Source organism: Astatotilapia calliptera, chromosome 12, assembly GCF_964374335.1.
Source record: "Astatotilapia calliptera chromosome 12, fAstCal68.1, whole genome shotgun sequence".
In the NCBI taxonomy this organism is placed as follows: Eukaryota; Metazoa; Chordata; class Actinopteri; order Cichliformes; family Cichlidae; genus Astatotilapia; species Astatotilapia calliptera.
In genome coordinates, this window is record NC_137433.1 from 16,419,262 (window position 1) to 16,441,300 (window position 22,039).

Consider the following 22,039-nt stretch of genomic DNA (forward strand, 5'->3'; position numbering starts at 1 on the left):
TGCTGTTCTCAAAAATAGGTTCCTTGAAAAATATGACAAAAAAGAGAGACAGAAAAGAATTATATCCATATATTCACTTCCACTTATCCTTTTTCAGGGTCGCACTATCCCAGCTGTTTTAGGGCAAAAGGCAGGGTACACCTTAGCCAGGTCACTAGTCTGTCGCAGGGACACAGACAGCCATTCGCACTCACATTCACACCTATGGACAATTTAGAGTTTCCAATTAACCACTAACTGCAGGTCTTTGGACTATGGGAAGTCCACACAGAAAGACCCCTGATGGTGGAACTGAACTCAGGACCTTCTTGCTTCAACAAGGCTAACCACCTTGCCACCGTGTTGCCCTGTCTAGTTAATTTCCTTTTATTAAAGTTAATATCTCTGAAAACAGGTACATATGAAAACCAAATAATAATAATAATAATAATCTGTTTTAAGCAGGAACAAATAAGTTAATGTTTCAGCTCATTGCAGGGTGTTTTCCTCTCTTTTGTGCTCACTTTTATTAGAATTATTAATTAATTATTACCAACATAGGACAGCCTTGCAAGGCTGTGTCTGGTGGCGGATGTGTCTGGAGCAGATGTGTAAAGTCCAAAGTGGCCCCAGTGTTATAGGAGCATTAAAGCATTATAAGACAACAACCACCTGCATGGCTGCAATTTGAAACCTGACGTGTGTACACGTAAAAAGAAGAACTCACTTTTGTAGGGAATTGTGAGGTCATGGAGCATGTCAGTTGTTTAACACACAATAGGAACATTTATAGATTTTTTCCTTCCCCTGAAACCGGTTCATTTCTCTTGTATTTAATTAATTGTAGTTTTTACACTGAAACAGTGGCTTTATTATTGGTTTAATGAAAAGCTGAAACGGAACAGGATCCGGTGTTACTGTCACTGTCATCATTCACCGATCTGGAGTTCTGAAAGTGAAAGTCGGTTACTAATTGTATTTTTCTTGTTATTTACAGTTTTTTAAAAAAGAATTTAGCAAGGGATAGGGGGTGTGCAGACGGGTGGCAGGGAAATTCCTTAGAGCAAATCGCATCATTACATTACCTCTTTCAATGATGAGGATGTACACATCCTGGACAGGGGGGATCGCCGGTTTGAGCGGAGTCAAGGAGGCTGTTTACGTGAAAAGGGAAAGACCATCTCTGAATCGAGGAGGGGGCCTACGGGTACATCTTTCACCATCTTGCAATGCTGTGATTGCAGCCATTCCCCAACTCTCTGAGAATAGTACTCATGGCCATTGATCAGTGGTTGTTGATCAATGGTCATGAGAATTTGCATACTCATGATGAAGGAACTGACCTCCCAGCACATTGTTCATTCAGTGGTGCTGATTTCAGTCAATATGCAAATGTACGATAAGATTGGAGAAACCTGCAGTCAGCTGAGACTGAAGAAGTCATTTGGATGAGTGACGAAATGTTTCTCCCACTCAATACGCTATGTCCAGATGAACAGAATCAACCTTTGAAGAATGAAAGTCATGAAATATATATATATATATATATAAACACCCAGCACGCCCATGCAGGCGGTTTATCCTTCAAGCTCGGGTCCGCTACCAGAGGCCTGGGAGCTTGAGGGTCCTGCGCAGTATCTTAGCTGTTCCCAGGACTGCGCTCTTCTGGACAGAGATCTCCGATGTTATTCCCGGGATCTGCTGGAGCCACTCGCCTAGCTTGGGAGTCACCGCACCTAGTGCTCCGATTACCACGGGGACCACCGTTACCTTCACCCTCCACATCCTCTCGAGCTCTTCTCTGAGCCCTTGGTATTTCTCCAGCTTCTCGTGTTCCTTCTTCCTGATATTGCTGTCATTCGGAACCGCTACATCGATCACTACGGCCGTCTTCTTCTGTTTGTCTACCACCACTATGTCCGGTTGGTTAGCCACCACCATTTTGTCCGTCTGTATCTGGAAGTCCCACAGAATCTTAGCTCGTCATTCTCCACCACCCTTGGGGGCATCTCCCATTTTGACCTCGGGACTTCCAGGTTATACTCGGCACAGATGTTCCTGTACACTATGCCGGCCACTTGGTTATGGCGTTCCATGTATGCCTTGCCTGCTAGTATCTTGCACCCTGCTGTTATGTGCTGGATTGTCTCTGGGGCATCTTTACACAGCCTGCACCTGGGGTCTTGCCTGGTGTGATAGACCCCAGCCTCTATGGATCTTGTGCTCAGAGCTTGTTCTTGTGCTGCCATGATTAGTGCCTCTGTGCTGTCTTTCAGTCCAGCTTTGTCCAGCCACTGGTAGGATTTCTGGATATCAGCCACCTCCTCTATCTGCCGGTGGTACATACCGTGCAGGGGCCTGTCCTTCCATGATGGTTCCTCGTCTCCCTCCTCTTTCTTGGGTTTCTGCTGCCTGAGGTATTCACTGAGCACTCGGTCAGTTGGGGCCATCTTCCCAATGTATTCTTGGATGTTCCTTGTCTCATCCTGGACTGTGGTGCTGACACTCACCAGTCCCCGGCCCCCTTCCTTCCGCTTAGCGTACAGCCTCAGGGTGCTGGACTTGGGGTGAAACCCTCCATGCATGGTAAGGAGCTTTCTTGTCTTTATGTCAGTGGCTTCTATCTCCTCCTTTGGCCAGCCTATTACCCCAGCAGGGTACCTGATCACGGGCAGGGCGTACGTGTTGATGGCCCGGATCTTGTTCTTACCATTCAGCTGACTCCTCAGGACTTGCCTGACCCTCTGCAGGTACTTGGTGGTTGCAGCTTTTCTAGCGGCCTCTTCATGGTTCCCATTCGCCTGCGGAATCCCCAAGTACTTGTAACTGTCCTCTTTGTCTGCAATGTTGCCTTCTGGTAGTTCAATCCCCTCAGTTCTGACTACCTTCCCTCTCTTTGTTACCATCCGGCTACACTTCTCCAGTCCGAACGACATTCCAATGTCATTGCTGTATAGCCTGGTAGTGTGGATCAGTGAATCGATGTCTCGTTCACTCTTGGCATACAGCTTGATGTCATCCATGTACAGGAGGTGGCTGACAACTGCTCCGTTCCGTAGTCGGTATCCGTAGCCAGTCTTGTTAATGATCTCACTGAGGGGGTTCAGGCCTATGCAGAACAGCAGTGGGGACAGAGCATCTCCTTGGTAGATCCCGCACTTGATGGTGACTTGTGCTATGGGCTTGGAGTTGGCCTCTAGTGTTGTACGCCACATCCCCATTGAGTTCCTGATGAAGGCTCTTAGGGTCCCATTGATCTTGTACAATTCTAGGCATTCCAGTATACAGCTATGGGGCATTGAGTCATAGGCCTTCTTGTAATCAATCCAGGCAGTGCACAGGTTGGTCAGTCTGGTCTTGCAGTCTCAGCTGATTGCTCTGTCTACCAGTAGCTGGTGTTTTGCGCCTCTGGTATTCTTGCCAATTCCTTTCTGTGTCCCGCTCATGTATTGACCCATGTGCCTGTTCATCTTAGCCGATATGATGCCTGACAGTAGTTGGACCAATAACTACCGACCAATAACTGTGCGTAACTGTAACTTGTTAAAAATGAATCCTACCATTTCCAAGATAAAACACCCAGCACGCCCCTGCGGGCGGTTTATCCTTCAAGCTCGGGTCCTCTACCAGAGGCCTGGGAGCTTGAGGGTCCTGCGCAGTATCTTAGCTGTTCCCAGGACTGCGCTCTTCTGGACAGAGATCTCCGATGTTTTTCCCGGGATCTGCTGGAGCCACTCGCCTAGCTTGGGAGTCACCGCACCTAGTGCTCCGATTACCACGGGGACCACCGTTACCTTCACCCTCCACATCCTCTCGAGCTCTTCTCTGAGCCCTTGGTATTTCTCCAGCTTCTCGTGTTCCTTCTTCCTGATATTGCTGTCATTCGGAACCGCTACATCGATCACTACGGCCGTCTTCTTCTGTTTGTCTACCACCACTATGTCCGGTTGGTTAGCCACCACCATTTTGTCCGTCTGTATCTGGAAGTCCCACAGGATCTTAGCTCGGTCATTCTCCACCACCCTTGGGGGCATCTCCCATTTTGACCTCGGGACTTCTAGGTTATACTCGGCACAGATGTTCCTGTACACTATGCCGGCCACTTGGTTATGGCGTTCCATGTATGCCTTGCCTGCTAGCATCTTGCACCCTGCTGTTATGTGCTGGATAGTCTCTGGGGCATCTTCTCATCCTGGACTGTGGTGCTGACACTCACCAGTCCCCGGCCCCCTTCCTTCCGCTTAGCGTACAGCCTCAGGGTGCTGGACTTGGGGTGAAACCCTCCATGCATGGTCAGGAGCTTTCTTGTCTTTATGTCAGTGGCTTCTATCTCCTCCTTTGGCCAGCTTATTACCCCAGCAGGGTACCTGATCACGGGCAGGGCGTATGTGTTAATGGCCCGGATCTTGTTCTTACCATTCAGCTGACTCCTCAGGACTTGCCTGACCCTCTGCAGGTACTTGGTGGTTGCAGCCTTTCTAGCGGCCTCTTCATGGTTCCCATTTGCCTGCGGGATCCCCAGGTACTTGTAACTGTCCTCTATGTCTGCAATGTTGCCTTCTGGTAGTTCAATCCCCTCAGTTCTGACTACCTTCCCTCTCTTATATATATATATATATATATATATATATATATATATATATATATATATATATATATATACATATATATATATATATATATATATATATATATATATATATATATATCTTGGAAATGGTAGGATTCAAAATGAATATATATATATATATATATATATATATATATATATATATATATATATATATATATATATATATATATATATATATATATATATATATATTGGAAATGGTAGGATTCATTTTTAACAAGTTACAGTTACGCACATTTCATGTCATTAAATCGTGTATTTTATTTCTGGGGGACCGATAATAATCCAGACTTTTATTAATCCAGTCCATATTTTGCGTCATTCTCTGTCTGACGCGCCACGATCAGGGTTGCCAGTTTGGTAGAAACAGCAGGCCTGACTGAGCCGCTTGAATTTAGGGCCTAGAAAGGGAGGGCGCGGAGCCTAACAAGGCAACGAAGCGAACAAAAGGAAGTGGCTTTTACGAGCTAAATGTTTATGTTTAATATAACCTCTTTCATTGCCCGGTAAATACGCCGTTCTTATATTTGCTTTGCTCGAAGCAGGAGCTGAAGCCGTCGCGGACAACATGGAGTGATCAAAGTAAGAGGTAATGAGCGGTACACCATTTGCTTAGCTTGTAGCTCGCTATGATTATGCTAGCATGCTAGGTCATTACGCAGCTTTCAGTCGCGGGTGAATTTGCGAATGTATTTGTGATAAATATTGAACCTATTACACTTAACCCACGTATTAAGTGGAATGTTTTTGGTTATTTGCCACACGCGACTCAATATGTGGTTTATAATGGCAAAATAATATCCAGTACATGGTAGAAGCTAATAGGTGGTGCTTAAAGAGTATAAACGTGTTAAGCGTCAGTCTGACTCTGTACCAGGACTGAAACTGTTTCGCTATCGCTCGTAGTGCTGTTGTTGTTAGTGCTTTTATTGTTGCTTTGTGGCTTTTTAGGCTGTTGTTGTTGGGTTTTTTTTAAATCAATAACTTATAAATAAGTTATATTTGGAAAATAGCGTAAAGCCCTGGAGCTCAACGCATTGTCAGTATGCATAAAAAAACTAGAAATTGTGTAAGTGCAGACCCTTGAATGTGCTCGCTTCCACAGAGCTGACTGTAGTTCAGTTATTCCGTTGTCTTTCTGATATGTCAACACTTAAAGGGCTTTAAAGGCTTTGTCTGGAGCTATTGCCCTACCACAAACTTTATGGATTTATGATGTAAGAGTTTCAATATTAAAATTGATACAAATCTTCTCTCTCACACACACACACACACACACACACACACACACACACACACACACACACACACAGTTTTCCTCCCACATATGTGTGCGTGGGCGTGTGTGTGAGTTCTATGTTTCACAACTAATATTTCTGTAAAATTAGCAATACCACTTTAAGATAAAGTCATTTTTTTGGCAGACAAATTTGATAATATTCTTCGATTATTTTGCATAAAATACAAAAACAATTCTTCCCTTCTTTCCCAAGTTTGTCCTGAATCAGCACCAGTTGTTAAGGTCTTCCCGGGGCCCTTTGGGGCCCAGGAAGAGGATGCATCGTGGTGGAGATAAAGACTTCCAGACCTCAGCTCGAAAGATGGGCACATCCTTGTTGTTCCAGCTCTCAGCCCATGAAAGAGAGTTAGATTTAGTATTTCTGGACCACAGCTATGCCAAACCATGGAATGCCCACCCAGATGCCAGCAGTGCTCGACCCACGAGGACGCTGTTTGTTACCCCACGTCGCCAGCCTGAACCCGTTTTGTGAGTTAAAAATGCTCCTATTAGGCTGCTTCTCTTTAGCCATGGTAAAATTAGTAATTTGATGCACATTTTTAATCACTTGTAGTGATGCGGTATTTTTTTTCTTTGTCTGCAGAGATTCAGATTCTTTAATAGATGTGGAAACTGTAACGCCAACACCTGTTCTTCTATATGATAACCACAAAGCCCTTAGTGTGATGAAGGAGTGCGAGCGGCATGTCCTGTTTGCTCGTACAGTTGCTGAGAGTCCGCCGCCCCCTGATGACTGGGAGGAACATGTAAACAAGTAAGCAACCACCTCAATGCTCCACCTTTTATCATGTAACGTTATCCACTTGCAGTAAATCTCTTTGAAATAATTCTGCTTCAGGACTGGATGGACAGTGGCCCAGAACAAATTGTTCAACAAGGTCATTAAAGCTCTGCAAGCGGAAAGACTAGCCCGTCTGGCCAATGAAAATGTAAGTCTTTTTTGTTGTTTGTTTGTTTTGGGTACTAAAGGGTACTAAGAATTATTCACAACTTCTTTGTTTGACTGTGGGAAAAGATTTAACAGTTGAAATGATATATTATATATAATAATGGCACTTTGTGCCAATATGTTGTTGCCTAATATCTAAATATGGATATACACAGCTGATGCAATAATAGAATATGTTCCTGCATCAATAAATTAAGAACATTTTTAAATGCAGTCTGTTCTGTTTGTGAAGCCCATAAACAAACACACTTGTATATGAATGTCTGATTTAATTATCTGTTCAGTTTTACATATGTGGCTGCAGCTAAGTTATGAGGATAAGTTACTGCTGTTTGAGATTTGCAAAAGATGCATTCAAGCCCAATGGGGGTTGGATGCTAAGATCTGTAATACATTGTAGTTCATCACAAAAAGTTTGTAGTGAAGCACCCCCTGTTTGACTTACTAAATAGCAGGACAGACTTGCTGCAGTTATTCTCCCCAAGCTTCGTTAACATAATCCTCCCTTTCATTCTTATTTTTTGGCGGGGTTCATTTTAGTTTTTCTTTCAGGGCTTCAGGTGTCTAAAAGTGTTGTGCAGCCTCGCTCTGGCCCTCGGGTCATGTTTTGCCCGTGTGTGATTTAGGTTTTGAGTCCCTAGTTCTGCCCAGAGAAATTCATGCCCTATTGCTCCTTTGGTTAATAAATTTAATAAACAAAAATGAAGAAAGCTACCGGGTGATGCACTGATGGATAATCTGTTCACACAGAAGCAACTAAAAGCATGAGAGGAGAAATTTACAAAAGTTTTTTACCATATGACAACTAATTTTAGGGCTTACCATCTGAACTCGCCAGCTGAGTGATAGTGGGGATCCCTGGTTCTGTAGGTTATATTTCAGACGTAAAAATGACTGAATTGTTCTGTGATCTTGTTTCTCACAGACTTCCAATGAGCCAATTTTGCGAAGGATAGCTGTGGACAAGTGTGCGAGGAAGGTGCGGCATGCGCTGGCCAGTGTGAACTGGGACACCAAACTGACACAGTGGTTACACACCACTCTAATTGAGTCTTTAAGCCTAGCCATGCTTGCTGCATACCTGGATGTGCTGCAGACTCTCAAAAGCAAGGTACGTAATTGAATAAAGAGTATGAACTGATGTACATTTTTCTGTTAGGCCTGTGCCAGAGGGATAGGCTACAAAGTTCAACCCAGCCAGGGTTTCTTTGCCTTAGCTAGCTCAATGGGTATCAGCCAGGTTTCTTGCTTCAGGATCTGCACATGCTCACATAAAAGGGGTGTTTCACGCATCATGTTACTCTTCTTTCGCACAAAATTTCTATGATTCCAGCCTGCTTCTGAGATGTTCTCAAATGATAATGATGGTGAAATGGTGATTTAACAATCTATAAAGAACATTAGAAAGTTCAGTGCTACACTATTGCAAATAAGACAAAAGATTAATGCTGCAGAAAATTTTTAATTTGGTGATTTAGTGCTCAAAGCAGTACAATAAAGATTTTAATTCAAGGTAATTGTTTTAGCTCTCAGTGCTGCTGTGTTTTTTAGTTTTTCCCTACGGTGACGGCTGCACATTAGAGCGCTGACACTTTAAACAGGATCCATTTAAAAGTTAAGTATTACCGTCCCACAGACTAATAAAGGAAGTTTGGAAATTGCTTTCGTTTGCAGGCAGATTGAAGTGAAATAAATTTTATTGAATGAAGAGCTATTGCTGGTGTTAATTCTTATAGCTGCAGTTCCAGCAGTATAAAAGATAATCTGCAGTGATTTATTTTTAGTTTTTTATTTATTTATTCATTTATTTTCATTTTTCAACCCAAACTTGGCGTATAACCTGCTCCATTTTATGTGTTCAGCATAAGTTACTATGGTGATTTGGGTTAACAGAGGGCCTCATTCATGACACAGAAAACTGACTTTAAGCTCAACACAGGTCGCCATTAATTAATGAGACTGTTGATCCATTGTTACGTTCCTCTGTCTGCTTAGTTGCCCTCGCTGATCGACAGAATGTTGCTGTCATCGGCAAAGACCGGCGCTCCAAGCGCAGAGGCGCTGTCACTGCTACTGAAACGGCCATGGGACCCAGCTGTTGGAGTTCTGTCTCAAAACAAGCCGGTAAAATTAAATCAGTCGCTTTCAGTTTTCAACAGAAAACGTTTTCATTTAACTTTTTGCACATGTGACCCCTGAATCCTTTTTTTTTTTTTTTTCTCCTTGCAGAGCAAGCTTCCAGGATCCCCGCTCATCCTTATTGCACCATCAAGCCCAACCAATCCCGCCCTCTCCACTTCACGGAGAATGAGATTCTGGCAGTCACAGCTCTCCTTTTTTGGAAAGGTCAGATGTCCCATCAGATCAAATCTTTGTGTTTACAGAAATATTTTTCTTCCCTGTTTTGTCACAGAAAACTGCCTAAAACAGCTGTTTTTGTGTTAGGTCATCCCAATACACACTCATGTGAACAGCGGGGCCAATATTGGCATCACCCAGTGCCTAGAGCACATGTTGGGTACTGTCAGGGCCAAGGTCATGGAGGTAGGATGTTGGTTTTTATTTGATGCATTAGTGACTATAGCTGCGATGTGATTGTGATCTTTATTTTGTTAAATTCATGTAGATGAATGTGGCAGATTTTTAATTATGCACATTTCTAATTGTATTTATTAGGTAATGACTCAGATCACTGTCCAAACTAGAGATGCTATATAATGGTTATTTATTTTTTTTGTTTGTGCGTCTGTACCTGCACTGATTGCATGTTTTTATAAATGTAACCACCAGGTTCACAGTCACTTTCCTCACAAACCCATTATCCTGGTCGGCTGGAACGCTGGGGCTCTTATGGCTTGCCATGTAAGACTTTTTACCATGTATTTATCATAGTGATTTAATGTGATGGCACTAATAAAAGTGCACTATTGTCAAAGGTGTGCAATAGAATACATTTTAATAATAAACTTTGACTCCAGGTGTCCCTGATGGAGTATTTGACGGCTGTGGTCTGTCTTGGCTTCCCCCTGCTAACAGTCAATGGGCCACGTGGGGTATGACCTAAAGCATTATCTAGCTTCAGCACTGGTTTTTATCTTTGATGTTTTACTCAACTGTTAGAAAAAAATACTGTCTTCTTCTTCTTCTTCTTCTTCTTCTTCTTCTTCTTCCTTTTTTTTTTTTTAAAAATATAACTGAAAAACAAAACTTTGCTTGTGCCAGTTTTTCACATATTGCTGGTTTACAGGATGTGGATGACCCGCTCCTGGACATGAAGACACCAGTGTTGTTTGTGGTCGGCCAGAACGCGCTCCAGTGTAGCACAGAAGGAATGGAAGAGTTCAGAGAGAAGCTCAGGGCAGACAACAGCATGGTGGTGGTTGGAGGCGCGGATGACAATCTGAGGTCAGTCACAGCCTTAAAGATCTGAAAAACATAATATTTTAGCAGGGACCAGAGATGATGTTCAACGAGTCAAATGCAAGTAGATTCCTCATTATGTCAGTGAAGCTTGGAAGATATTCGCTTCACAGCAAGTAAATGCCTGTATCGAACTTATCACTGGGATGAGAAAGATTTACTCAAAAGCTTAATGTACAGTTTTGTGCACAAGTCCTTCTTTTCTATATATTTAGCTTTTAAAGTGCTCATGAGCAATCGTTCTCCAGGCTTTCTGAAGGTCTCACATAGTTTTTTCAGAACAAATTGACTGAAATTTTCAGACCGATGCTTGTACCTGACCACTTTCAAAACAAATCTATGAATGGTTCAAAGATAAGAAGGCACTTAACTCAAGAGATGGCACATAAATGAGATAAGTTTGCTGGGCAATAATACAGTTTTTTTTGGGGGGTTATATGGCATTTCTTTGCTCAAGTGTAACTACTTTGTTTGCAGCGTATATGACACTGAACTTCTTGATGAAATGTTCTGAGACCACATATATGTGATGCAAAAACGCATTTTAATAGTTTGAACAATTGATTGGCTACATGGTCAAGTATGACACTTAATATTTTTCCACTTCTGACTCTAAACCACTCCACAGAATCAATTCAGCAAAGATGAAATCAGAAGGACTGACGCAGACCATGGTGGACCGCTGCATTCAGGTGGGCCCTCATAGCTAGAAAGCATTTTTCATCTGCTGCAGTTTATATTTTGAATATTTATATTTTGTTCTTCTCTCACTGGTCTTTAGGATGAGATCGCTGACTTCCTTTCAGGTGTGCTTACACGGGCGGAGGGCCACGGTCATGGCTCAGGTGAGCTGAGAGACATGGACACAGAAAAGAAGAAAAGGCCTCGACGGGAGCTTCCCTTTGACATGGAGAGAGGACGACCATCCTCCCCTGCACTGAGAGTTCCTATCTCGCCGTCAGGATCTGAGGTAAGAAGTCTTCTGTATTTTTATGAAATAAAAAATGTTTTATGAAATGATGGTAAATTATACAATGGTGTGTATCATAACTGTTATCATTCAACAGTAGCTGTTGAGTTTTAATAATAAGACCTTGTATGGTGGAATTGCAGTCATAGCATCGTGTCTTATGATTGTAAGAAGCTACACTGTCTGCATATGAGTCACCAGGTGCTCATGTTCGCTCGATCCTCAGGATCTGTCTAGTGTCTGCAGCAGTCCCACATCCAGTCCCAAACCCAAGACATCTGGTCTTTCTCCGGCACAGAAGTCCAGCCTTATCACTGCTACACAGTTGCTCAAGACACACATGCAGCGCTCCGGCACAGTGCTCACTCACAAGCAGGCTCAAGGTCAGTGCACCAACTCACTCAACTCTGAATTCATTGAAAAGGGCTCTGTAAATACGCTTGTGCACTGTGATCCTTGGTACCTGTGTGTACACAGTTGTCCCGTTCACCCCACTTGTTTATTTGAACTTGTTAAAACGAGCCATTGATCTTAACTCCAGTGGAATTTTTGCAGAGGTGTTACAAGGTAACCAGACAGGGTAGAATGCAAGATGTGAAAATGATGGTAGAAAACAAAGATTTTGAAGAGATTATCAAGTCACGACATCTGATGGGGGAAGATGGAACGTGACTGAAATACTTTCCTCTCATCCTCTTGTCTCTTCTCTTCCTACAACTTTCCTTTCCGGCTCTTTTTTCCAATTCATTCCAGCTCAGTTTGCTGCTTTTATGAAACAAAACATGCTTGTGAGGAAAAATCTTCCTCCTGGCACTCCTCCTTGTATTTTTGGTAAGTGTCTATCCCTCTTCTTTCCTTTTTTTCTTTCCTCTTTCCCTTTCACTCTCCTTCCTTTGTTTCCGCTGCTTTAATTATAGACTAATGTGACTACTTTACTGCATTAAAACTTTATAAAGCTTTTGAGAGCAAATATTAACTTCAAAGCTTGGGGTTAGTTAAGGATAAAATACCACAGGTTCGTGTCACTTCAGTCCTTCACTGATAGTTGTGTGTTCGTCTGTGTGTTTGTCTGTGCCGTGCAGTGCCGGTGACCTCTGATCAGATGGAGGGCCTGGACAGAGATGAACTGCGGTCCCATGGCAAGAGGAGGCAGACACCTAGTCCCACTCCAAGCAAAGCCTCCAAGAGAGCAAAGATCAAGGTTACTATTGTTTCCCAAAGCGATTCAGCAGGGGGCAGCCTCAGTCCTGCTGCACATGAAGGTACAAAACCTGGGATCCTTTAACAGTGGTTTGATTTAGGAGTATTGGTAATCAGAAATTGTGTAAATTGGTGCTGATACTCGTGAAATTTTGATATTCTTGATATTAAAGATGATGATAAACTAAACTGGTTCACACACAACAAGCTGACACTTGCTCGGCGTTGTATCTAGACTAAACAACCACAAGGGTCGACTTCTGAATGTCACCCGTAGCCCAGCCCTGCTCTCCACACAACACTTTTAGCATATGCAGTCATGAAAAAACTCTGTCGGGGGAAAAAAATCCACAGTCCAATAGACCAACTTTGGATAATTGCAGTTTAAACCAGATGAAACCAGCAAGTAGGAAGGCCTAAATGTAGCAACCAGATGGACTACTCCACTGGCAGCATCTAAGTAAACAAACAGCTGGCAATAGCGTTCACTGTTAAATGACCACAGCTGCATATAAAACCTCTGGTCTAAGTGAGGGAGGTCAAGCTCACTTTCTATCAAGTTACTTTGATCTGAAGTGGGCTTGACCAGTAAATCATCTTACTGTCAGTTTAAAGAAGATTAGCTACATATTTAATTTCTGAGATGTCTTAACCCTCTGGGGTCGACGGATGCACCGACGCGTCAAAATCACATGACCAATTTAAGACAACACGGCTACAAGATGCAGTGACCCAGAGTCTCCAATTCAATTTGGACTTCAAACTATATACCAGTTTTTAAATTGTGTCGATGGGCCACGTAACACCAGAGTTATGATTAAAAAATACACGCGATGTTTCTTTCTGAACAAAACAGCGGTGTGCACGGCAGAAAGAAACGGTAAAAATGGTGTTTTCTAAGGACAGTGCTAGCAAACACTCTCCGCTTGCGAGTGAAAAAATAAAAAACACCCGTTCCCTATTGGTGTTAAAGTGTACCATGTGAGCCAATCAAAAAATGATATGGCAGCATGTGGCACTTGGTTGTTTAGGGAGAAGGGGAAGTTTTAGGAGTGACGCCCACGAGAGAAATCGGGCGACTGAAAGAAAGAGAGAGGGCGAGTTTTCACATGTGAGACATTAGTGACATTTAGCGTGTTTGGAGGCTATAGTTACTGTATTGTGTACTTTTTGTTTTGTGTGTCAGGTATACTAGCGAATGTCACATTTCCTCCAAAAAAGCCACCAAGGGCAGATTCCAGTGTAAACGCTGTGTCCACATAGAAAACTGGACCGATACACCTCCTGTTGTCAGACCTGCAGGGTTTAGGCCAGGGTTGTGGCCAGATTTAGGTAAATGGTACCATACCTTTCTTGTTTGCCAAACGTGCACAATTTTTAGAAATGTATAATTTCTATTTGGATTTCAAGTTATGAAAATGATTCGTTAAACACGTTAAATATTTAAAATGAAACATTTTTGTCTGAGTTTAGATCAATTGTGCTAATATAGTATGTCAAAATGAAAAAACAACTCCAATGCCAGATATTCGAGGTTGTGCTGAAAATAATGATACCAAACAAGGCAAGATAAACAGTTTTTTAAATGTGAAATGTAGAGGTGAAATCAAAAGTAATCAAAAACGGCCAATTATACCCTGGACCGCAGAGGGTTAATATAAGATTTTTTAAAAACGTATAGCTTCAACAGTGTATCTAAGTTTTTCTGTGCAATAAATATGTAAAATTACAGAAAAGGTTCTGATAGTTTATAGCCCAAAGCAGTCTGTAGTTATAAAACATCATTTTTGTTAAAAATAAATTTAAGTGAAGTTTCTATAGATGGTAAAAAACTGTTATTTTTCTCTAAAATAATTATTTATCTGCTGCTTAAATCAGTGCAACATGGACATTCCCAAAATGGCCAAAAAATGCCAACTGCTTTGAATTGCACTAGATGGATTAATTATTTACTTGGTTGAATTGTCAGTGAGGCAAACCACTTAGTTTGTGAAATAAAATTCCAATAAACAGCCTTAAAAAAAACAAAAAAAACACACAGACACACACAAAAAGAAGGCAGTGACTGATTCAGCCAATCAGCAATACATTCCTGCAGTCACCCACTATAAGGTGTTGGGTAATTTGCCTCTCATGTCATACATAGCTTCATACAAACTTGAATCTTTAAACACTGAGAGAACTTGTCTGGGCTTTTTTGTTTGTTTTTGTCAGAATAAAAAGATATAGTTCATTCTTTCATGCGTTGATTAAAATCACTTGTGGGCAGACAGATGCTTTGAGCAGGTTGAGTTCATTCAACTGTGCAGATGAAAAATGTGTTTTTTGTTGATTATGCATTATTAAATTTAAACTAGGGCTTTGCTAAGCCTTTTATTTTGAAAAAACAAACATTCTGCCTGTCATTAATGACCAGGTGGTTGTTTTGAGATTCACCCTTTTTCTAGAAATGATCATAATTTATTTGTTGTTTTTTGTTTTTGTGTTCCTTTTTTGTTTTTACCAAAGCGAGATAACTGACTGTCCTTCATATTTTCTTTTTTTTTTTTTCTTGCAGTGGGTGTCTCAGGAAAGCCCTTAACTGTGACAATGGGACAGACTGTAGCTGGTGCCAAGGAGCTGTCTGGACTTCTTACAGGCCAACGGTAAGCAAGCCAGCGCCATAACACACACACACACACACACACACACACACACACACACACACACACACACACACACACACACACACTGACACATTGAGGTTGGAGCACTTGAAACCCTAACTATCCCTACACCCACATCCACTCCCATTTGGTGGGGTGTCTGGTGCAGAGGGATTGGTTAGAGGTGTACTTGGAGTTTGGGAGCTGAGTGATGGCCAAAGCAGCACTTGCTGGGGTAGCTCCTGAGTAGACTGGTGGTTATGTGTGTCACTGCAGGTCTGGTAGTCTCTCAGAGGTGTCTGGTGCCCTGTCCCCAGGCTCCAGCTCATTCAGCAGCGTGCAGCCTTGCATGGTGTCGGGGCCTTCCACACCAGCCCAGGCGCAAGCTCCAGCCACTGCCCAAGGTATCTTCGTCTTGTCCTGCCTTGCACGCTTGTTTGCACTCTTAATTGTGCAGCTGATCTCAACATAGTGACATCAAAACACAAGTGCAGTTCTGCTTGGTTTTATTGTGTGGGATCCAGTTTGATCGCTGAGCTGAGAATTTGGACAACATGTTTTAGCAAACATCATCATTGATCACCTCTTGCACCATCGCTGTCAGTCACTGACCCAAACCTTGCCCTGGCTATCGTGTGTGTGTGTGTGTGTGTGTGTGTGTGTGTGTGTGTGTGTGTGTGTGTGTGTATAATTTCTGTGATGTTTCGTTGGGATTGATTTAACCCAATCAATGATTGATCTGTGTGTGTGCAGCACCTTCCGCCAGCAGTCTTCTACAAGGCCTAAGTTTCAGTCTTCAGGAGATCGTCACCAAAGCTCCTAATGTTCCCTCAACAGCAGCCAACACAGGTGGCACCCAGGTAACACTTGGAGTGGTTGTATTCGATTCCTAAACCAGATTTTGAACCATCCATTTGCGATAAATTATGTAGACTATTTATAACACTCAAAGAGGGTTTTATTTATTTTTATTTTTTTAAAGTGTGTAGTTATGTGTTAATCTATTTTTTTGAATATGCCACATTTGTAATTGGTTACCCAAATGATTAAAAGAACTGAAAACACACAGATCTAGTGGAACTTCCATGGTTTAGGTACATAAAAGAGAAACTGGAGCATATGTTTTATTGCCAAGGAAAAACTTTTTTTTTTTTTTTTGTTAATAGACATCGTCATCGCGTCTAATCGGCTTCAATACTACCAAACTGCTTTTTTTTTCTTGCTTTTTTTCCCTTTTAAGTGACCTAATGGAATAAAAGATGATAAAATCATCTTTCCTGTCCACTCATCTTCCCTCATGCTGTTTGTGCCATTCCACAGGGTCCGGTCCTGAGCTCCGCCGGTACCAGCAGCAGTACTCTGCTCCGGGCAGTGCCTGTGGTCACCACAGGAGGAGTGGCTAAAACCACCGCCATCCATCAGCTGCTCACTAATGGTGGGCTGGCCAAACTTGCTAGCAGCTTGCCTGGCTTGGCGCACATCACCAACCAGACCACCGGTATGTCTCGAGCTGCCAAGACACGACGGCCACGTTGAATGCCCAGAGTTTGTTCATCCTTTGTTTTGGAAACAGTAGTGCAGGAGGTCTGTAGGCCGGACGTAGAGGAATGTAGAGGACATCTCTGATACTTGCAGAGATGGTTTGCCTGGAATGAGCCTAACTGTTGTAAGGTTTGCAGAGGAATGTGCAGCTTACACGTACAGCAGCCAATGGCAGATTAGTGGCGTACATGTTTTCATGTTCACGGAATGGAAAGTCACAATTTAGAGTTTCCATCTGATGTCGGACACACAAAGGCATGAAACAGTTTGATCCTGAATAATTGTGAATTAAGTTAAGATCAATGTTAAGAGGGTTGACCAAATTTTAATAAGACTCCTGTTTTTCAGTCAAAACTGCTTTCTGCGTCAGCTTTGTTTGTTCAAGCGATCATTTCATGTTTGTTTCTTTTTGTTTGCCTATTTTGTAAACCCATTAAATCACCTGCTTTCAATTATTCATTTATATTAACGCTGACCTCCTAGAGAGTTGTGTTGAGAAGCAATAACGTTGGCACATGGCATTACCCAAGCTGTTCCTGTTGTAATAAAGACTGGAATCAAACTTGTGTTTTCATTGTCGTCTTGTTGTCATTTTATTTTGAGTGTAAATCAGTTGGCTTTCTCACCCCTTTCACTTACCTGAACCTCCAAATTTGCTTTTACCTTTCATGGTCACCTAATATCATGAACGTGCTTTAAAAAACAACAACAACAGCTATCCTTTAGATGACTTGCATCACAGCATGTTTGCAGCAAATTATTATTTAGTCTAATCTGGTGTATTTGGACGTAAATCATTTATAGCTTGTTATTTCTGTGTATGTTGGTGTTTGTTGTCAGGAGGGCAGAAAGCCCCCACTTCTATAACGGTGACCCTTCGAGGAGCACATCCGAGTAGAGTGGGATCTGTCAGCCAAGCTGGTGGTGAAGCTGTGACTTCAGCTCGTACCCATGAGCCCAAGGTGCGCCTCAGTTCAGCACCTAAACAGACACACTTAACTTGGAGCTTTTTTTTCTCCCCCTTATTCTTGGTTACATGTTTTTCTGACTAACACAAAGTTTGACAGATTTCTGTTATCACTGCAAATGTTCATGCAGCCCATTAAAATTTTCAGTTTGATAGCTTGTAATGGTTCTCACTGACATGGCACCCCAGTGCCTACTTTTAAAATGATTTTGTTGTCACTAGTCTATAATTTGTTGTGGAGGCAGTCTAGAAAATAATTACCGGCTTTACTGTATAGCCTTTGACCCAGTTGTTCACAGTATCTTGTAGCCTTGTGTATTTTAGGTCACATACAGCCACTGGGGCATAAACTGAGGACTGAAGGTGCATTAACAGAAAAACACTGAAGTGTTTGTTAGACATGACACACTGAGGTGAAAGTGTCAGTTACAGCTTTTCTTTTTCATGAAGAGATGACAGCGTTTGAGGAAACGGGCAAAAGTTAAAAAAAGCAAGTGAATTTCTTTCACTTTCTTAATATTTTGCCTTCACATAGCCAGACTTTCTTTTTACTCATTTTGAGTCCAGTCCTTATACCTGACCATTTTCTGAGAAAGTTGTTCGTTTGTTAAGCCACTTAACACTGACATACGAAGCATGCAGGCAAAAAAGGCACCTACATGAAGGGCTCAACCAACATTGTGTGTACGCATGAGAGACAACTTAGCAAAGATCTATTCCTAAATCATATCTTTAGGCAATCTGTTACTAGCAGTTTGTCGTTAAAACACATTTGTTCCCATTTCTTTGTTTGAATCAATGAAAAATGTCAAAAATAATATAGTTTAACAGGCACACTATTTTGCACCACCAGGGTAATTATGTACATGTATATATCACTCATCATGATGTGCAGCCTATGGACGTCATGTTCTTTAGATATAGGAAAAAATTCAGCAAAGAACTGACACAGGATCTGAGAGATACATCTGGCCCTTGAGCTCATCCATCTGCTGTTCACTAAAGTCTCGTCAGAAATGGTCTCAGTGGCTGTCAAGAAGCCATTCTTAAGGAAAGGAAAGGTTGAGATATGGCAAAGTGCACAAGAACTGGTCTCATGGAGTAATGAACACAAATGTTTGTTTGTTTTTATTTCTGGTTTAGATTGTCATGGGAATTTTTCAGCATGACAATGATCTCATACACACTTCTAATAAAGTAAAAGAAAAACAATTGATCACTATTAATCATGGATTGGCTTCCCCAGAGCCCACACTTAAACATTATTGAAGCGGTGTGGGATCAGTTTGACAGAGACCAAAACAAAAGGCAGCTTTGAATGTGCTTACAGAAAGCTGGATAACTATTCCTGAAGACTAGTTAAAGAAATAAGAGGGATGCTTTCCTAAGGAAGTTCAGACTGCTCAAGAATAAAGGTGGCCACACCAAATATTGACTTTGAAGCTTGTTAAAACAGTGCAAAAATCTTTTCTTTTTTTTTTTGCCTTATTTCCATATATGTTTGCATGTTTTAGTAAATCACCATATCCATTAAATCCCCATTTTCCATAGCAAAACATAAAGCACTGAGAGGTGGCTCGAGACCTTTGCACAGCACTGTAGAAATAAACACAAAATCCTCCCATGCCTTGTCTTTTTCAGATAAGTATTAGAGTGTGGATCACAGTGTGCTCCACTTCTGAAACTGGATGCAGCTGAAAATATCTCAATATTATATCTGAGGATTCCGAGCAGACTTTAAAGTAAATGTCAAACATGTTATTGCCCCGAAGAATTTAATATAAACCAAGAATGGACTGAGAGTTAATTAATTGCACTGTGCCCTTTTGCAGCACTGAAATCTCGGCTCACTGTGGGCAAATCCCTGATGCAAGATGGTGATGTGCAAAAGTACCTTAGGAGCCACAGCCTGCTGATGAGACTGCTCCCTCCCCATAGTGACGAACACACCGCCGCACAGTGTGCAGAAGACCTCGCCTCACAGAGGGCTCCCCTGTGGAGATGGTGGGAAAAGGCCAGGCAGTTGCTTTCAGTTGTGGACAAGTCCGAGTCTGTGCTGGATAGAACAGGCACTGCTAACTTCAGGGGATGTCGTCGTGCTACAGCCTGCACTCCTTTATTACACCTTTGACTTTAAACTGACAGCATGATCACATGTTCTTGGGAGAAAATTATATGCTGAAGGTAAACTGTAAACTACCTGGAGTGTGGTGGTGCAGCCCAGGTAAAGCCTACAAAAGGACAGCTGTGCATCTCAACAAAGATAATGTTTGAAGTCCTTAGCGTACTCAGAATATATTGAGTTCTATCATTGCTGTATCCATATATGACCATATAGATCCAATAACAGTAATCCATATAATAAGTGTCTGTCATAATTGTTTCTTTTTATGTAGCAATTTTAATAATAATATAATTTGATGTAATGTGCTTCTGAAAGGGAGACGCGTATTGCGATGCTTAGTTTGAGGTATTTGCACTTGTAAAACTCCAAGCTTTTGTTGCACTCGTTTCCACCTGAACCTGTTTTTCTATAGCCTCAAACACTGGACCAGGGTACTGCTTCCCATCTGTACCGTCTCATGACTTCACTGCACGCAGAGCTTATGTTTGAAATAAACATATTTACCTGAATGCAATGCTTTTGCTTTACTTAGCTAATGTAAACATTTAGTCTTGTGTGCTAAACACTTGTAGCACTGAGCGAGCTGAGAAACTCCGCTCTTGTTCAAAATGTTATGGAGGAGCTCGCTCCAATGCGTGATAGTCGCACTGCTGTGTTTACAGCCGCAGCATAAATACAGCCCACTTATTGTAGACGACATCCTGTCAGCAGTCAGATAAGATATAGATAGGAGTGTCTCTCTTCCTCTGTATGTAAACCTTTGTATACATTAGATAGCATGAAGGATCCCATTTAGACAACAGCAGCTGCTGGTATTTCCTCACATCATTGCCACCAGCCCCTCTTGAAGCAATCCATCTGAGATTTAGTCATCCAATCACGTCTGCAGGCCAGCTTTACTGTCCTGCAGACATTGAAGGTGAAGTACAGTGAGAATAGAAGTGTTTTACTTACACTTTACACTTCATGTTAGTAAAGCAGGCAAAACAATGAAGCAGGATGTGTGTATATTCACAGGTACAAATATGTAACATATTTTTTGTACAAGGCCCGAACAGCGCAGGGGGAAATCAGCAGTATTGGAAAGATGGAATGTGAATGAAAAGCGGTAACAGAATGAATTTAATGGTTAATATGTGTAAGCTTTAGGTCCCTCATGCTACAAGCATAAATAACATAAAAGAATGAACAAACTATTAATATCCAACACGAACTCAAGAAATGCTCCACACAAACTGGATAGGTGGAAAAGTGGTTCATCGGAGGACTTCAGTTGGAATCTGTTGGGGTTTTTTTATCACTGCTTGAAGCACAAATGAGATATGATCTCATGAGGAAGAAACTGATCCAACTTACACAGATAGAATAAAGCAAGCTGTGACACATGGCATCTTACCATGCACTGTCTCAGGGCTCCCTTTTTTCTAGGATTAAGAAAGCTTATACATTTTTCATTTTAGTAGCTTGTAATTAAATAATAATAATAATTATAACAAACTGCATGTGGAAGCTTCTTTCTGCCACTGAAATAAATAAATTACCATTTAAAATTTTGGGCTATTATTCTACAATAAACAACATAATAATACACATTTTTGTATTTTTTTTTCTATGGCAAAAAAACCCCAAACAAGTTTCCATAAACCAAACCCTGTACAGGTATGAAGTCACAAGGAATAAACAGACTTATAGAGTGGATGAAATTTCCATTGGTAGGATAAAATAAATGGGCTGGTTCTTATATAGTGCTTTTCTACTCTATCCGAGCACTCAAAGCACTACAGAAAACATGCCTTCCTCACCTATTCATACACTTCTGTCCATGCTTTTTGTCTGACATTCACACTCCAATGGATGCATCAACTTGAGCTTCAGTATCTTCCCCAGGGATGTTTTGGCATGTAGACAGGAGCAGCCAGGGCTCGAACAACCAGCGGGTTAGTAGATCACCTGCTCCACATTTTGACTTACAGCCACCCTAGAGCACCTGTCAGGTACAGCCTACCCTTCAGGGTTCAGGGCCACACGTTTTACTAAGATTAACAAACCTTCTGCTGGAAATAAGAATAATAATAACTTGAAATTTCAAGTTATTTTCTCAGAAGTTTGATAACATCGAAATTTTGACTTATGATTGTCTTTTTTCCCCCTCACTAGCGGAAACAAGCGTCCCACATCTCAGACTATCCTCCGTGGTTTTCTCTTCTTTGTTGTTGTTTTTATTTTTACTTTTTTTATTTTAACTCTTTGTGAATCTGTCTAAATGTGTTCCGTACATTACCGACAGGTGGCGCACTAACCGCTTCTGT

At 41.7% G+C, this 22,039-nt stretch overlaps 1 protein-coding gene across 8 annotated transcripts; it reads left to right on the plus strand.

Annotated features, from left to right (window-relative positions):
- Positions 1–4,951: 4,951 nt before the first annotated feature.
- kansl3 (KAT8 regulatory NSL complex subunit 3) lies at positions 4,952–20,239 on the plus strand. Of its 8 annotated transcripts, none has more exons than XM_026187403.2 (23): positions 4,952–5,201; positions 6,106–6,380; positions 6,496–6,666; positions 6,751–6,841; positions 7,787–7,972; positions 8,857–8,985; positions 9,091–9,207; positions 9,307–9,405; positions 9,652–9,723; positions 9,840–9,914; positions 10,109–10,266; positions 10,910–10,973; positions 11,063–11,251; positions 11,478–11,634; positions 12,005–12,082; positions 12,334–12,513; positions 15,009–15,096; positions 15,373–15,500; positions 15,850–15,956; positions 16,417–16,594; positions 17,479–17,600; positions 19,247–19,347; positions 19,438–20,239. In XM_026187403.2, the coding sequence occupies exons 2-22, from the start codon at positions 6,169–6,171 to the stop codon at positions 19,301–19,303; spliced, it is 2,658 nt and encodes an 885-aa protein (XP_026043188.1). In that variant the 5' UTR covers positions 4,952–5,201; positions 6,106–6,168; the 3' UTR covers positions 19,304–19,347; positions 19,438–20,239. The 8 variants fall into 8 exon arrangements, with proteins under 8 accessions (XP_026043188.1, XP_026043190.1, XP_026043191.1 ...); XM_026187404.2 differs by having other exon boundaries at positions 4,999–5,194; XM_026187405.2 differs by lacking the exon at positions 19,247–19,347.
- The last annotated feature ends 1,800 nt before the right edge of the window (positions 20,240–22,039 follow it).

Bases quoted from the DNA above. Each gene is read 5' to 3' on its own strand.
- kansl3 (XM_026187403.2), top strand. From the start codon at position 6,169: ATGCATCGTGGTGGAGATAAAGACTTCCAGACCTCAGCTCGAAAGATG. The intron at 9,406-9,651 runs GTAGGATGTTGG...TGTAACCACCAG, and splicing joins TCAGGGCCAAGGTCATGGAG to GTTCACAGTCACTTTCCTCA. The intron at 16,595-17,478 runs GTATGTCTCGAG...GTTTGTTGTCAG, and splicing joins CATCACCAACCAGACCACCG to GAGGGCAGAAAGCCCCCACT.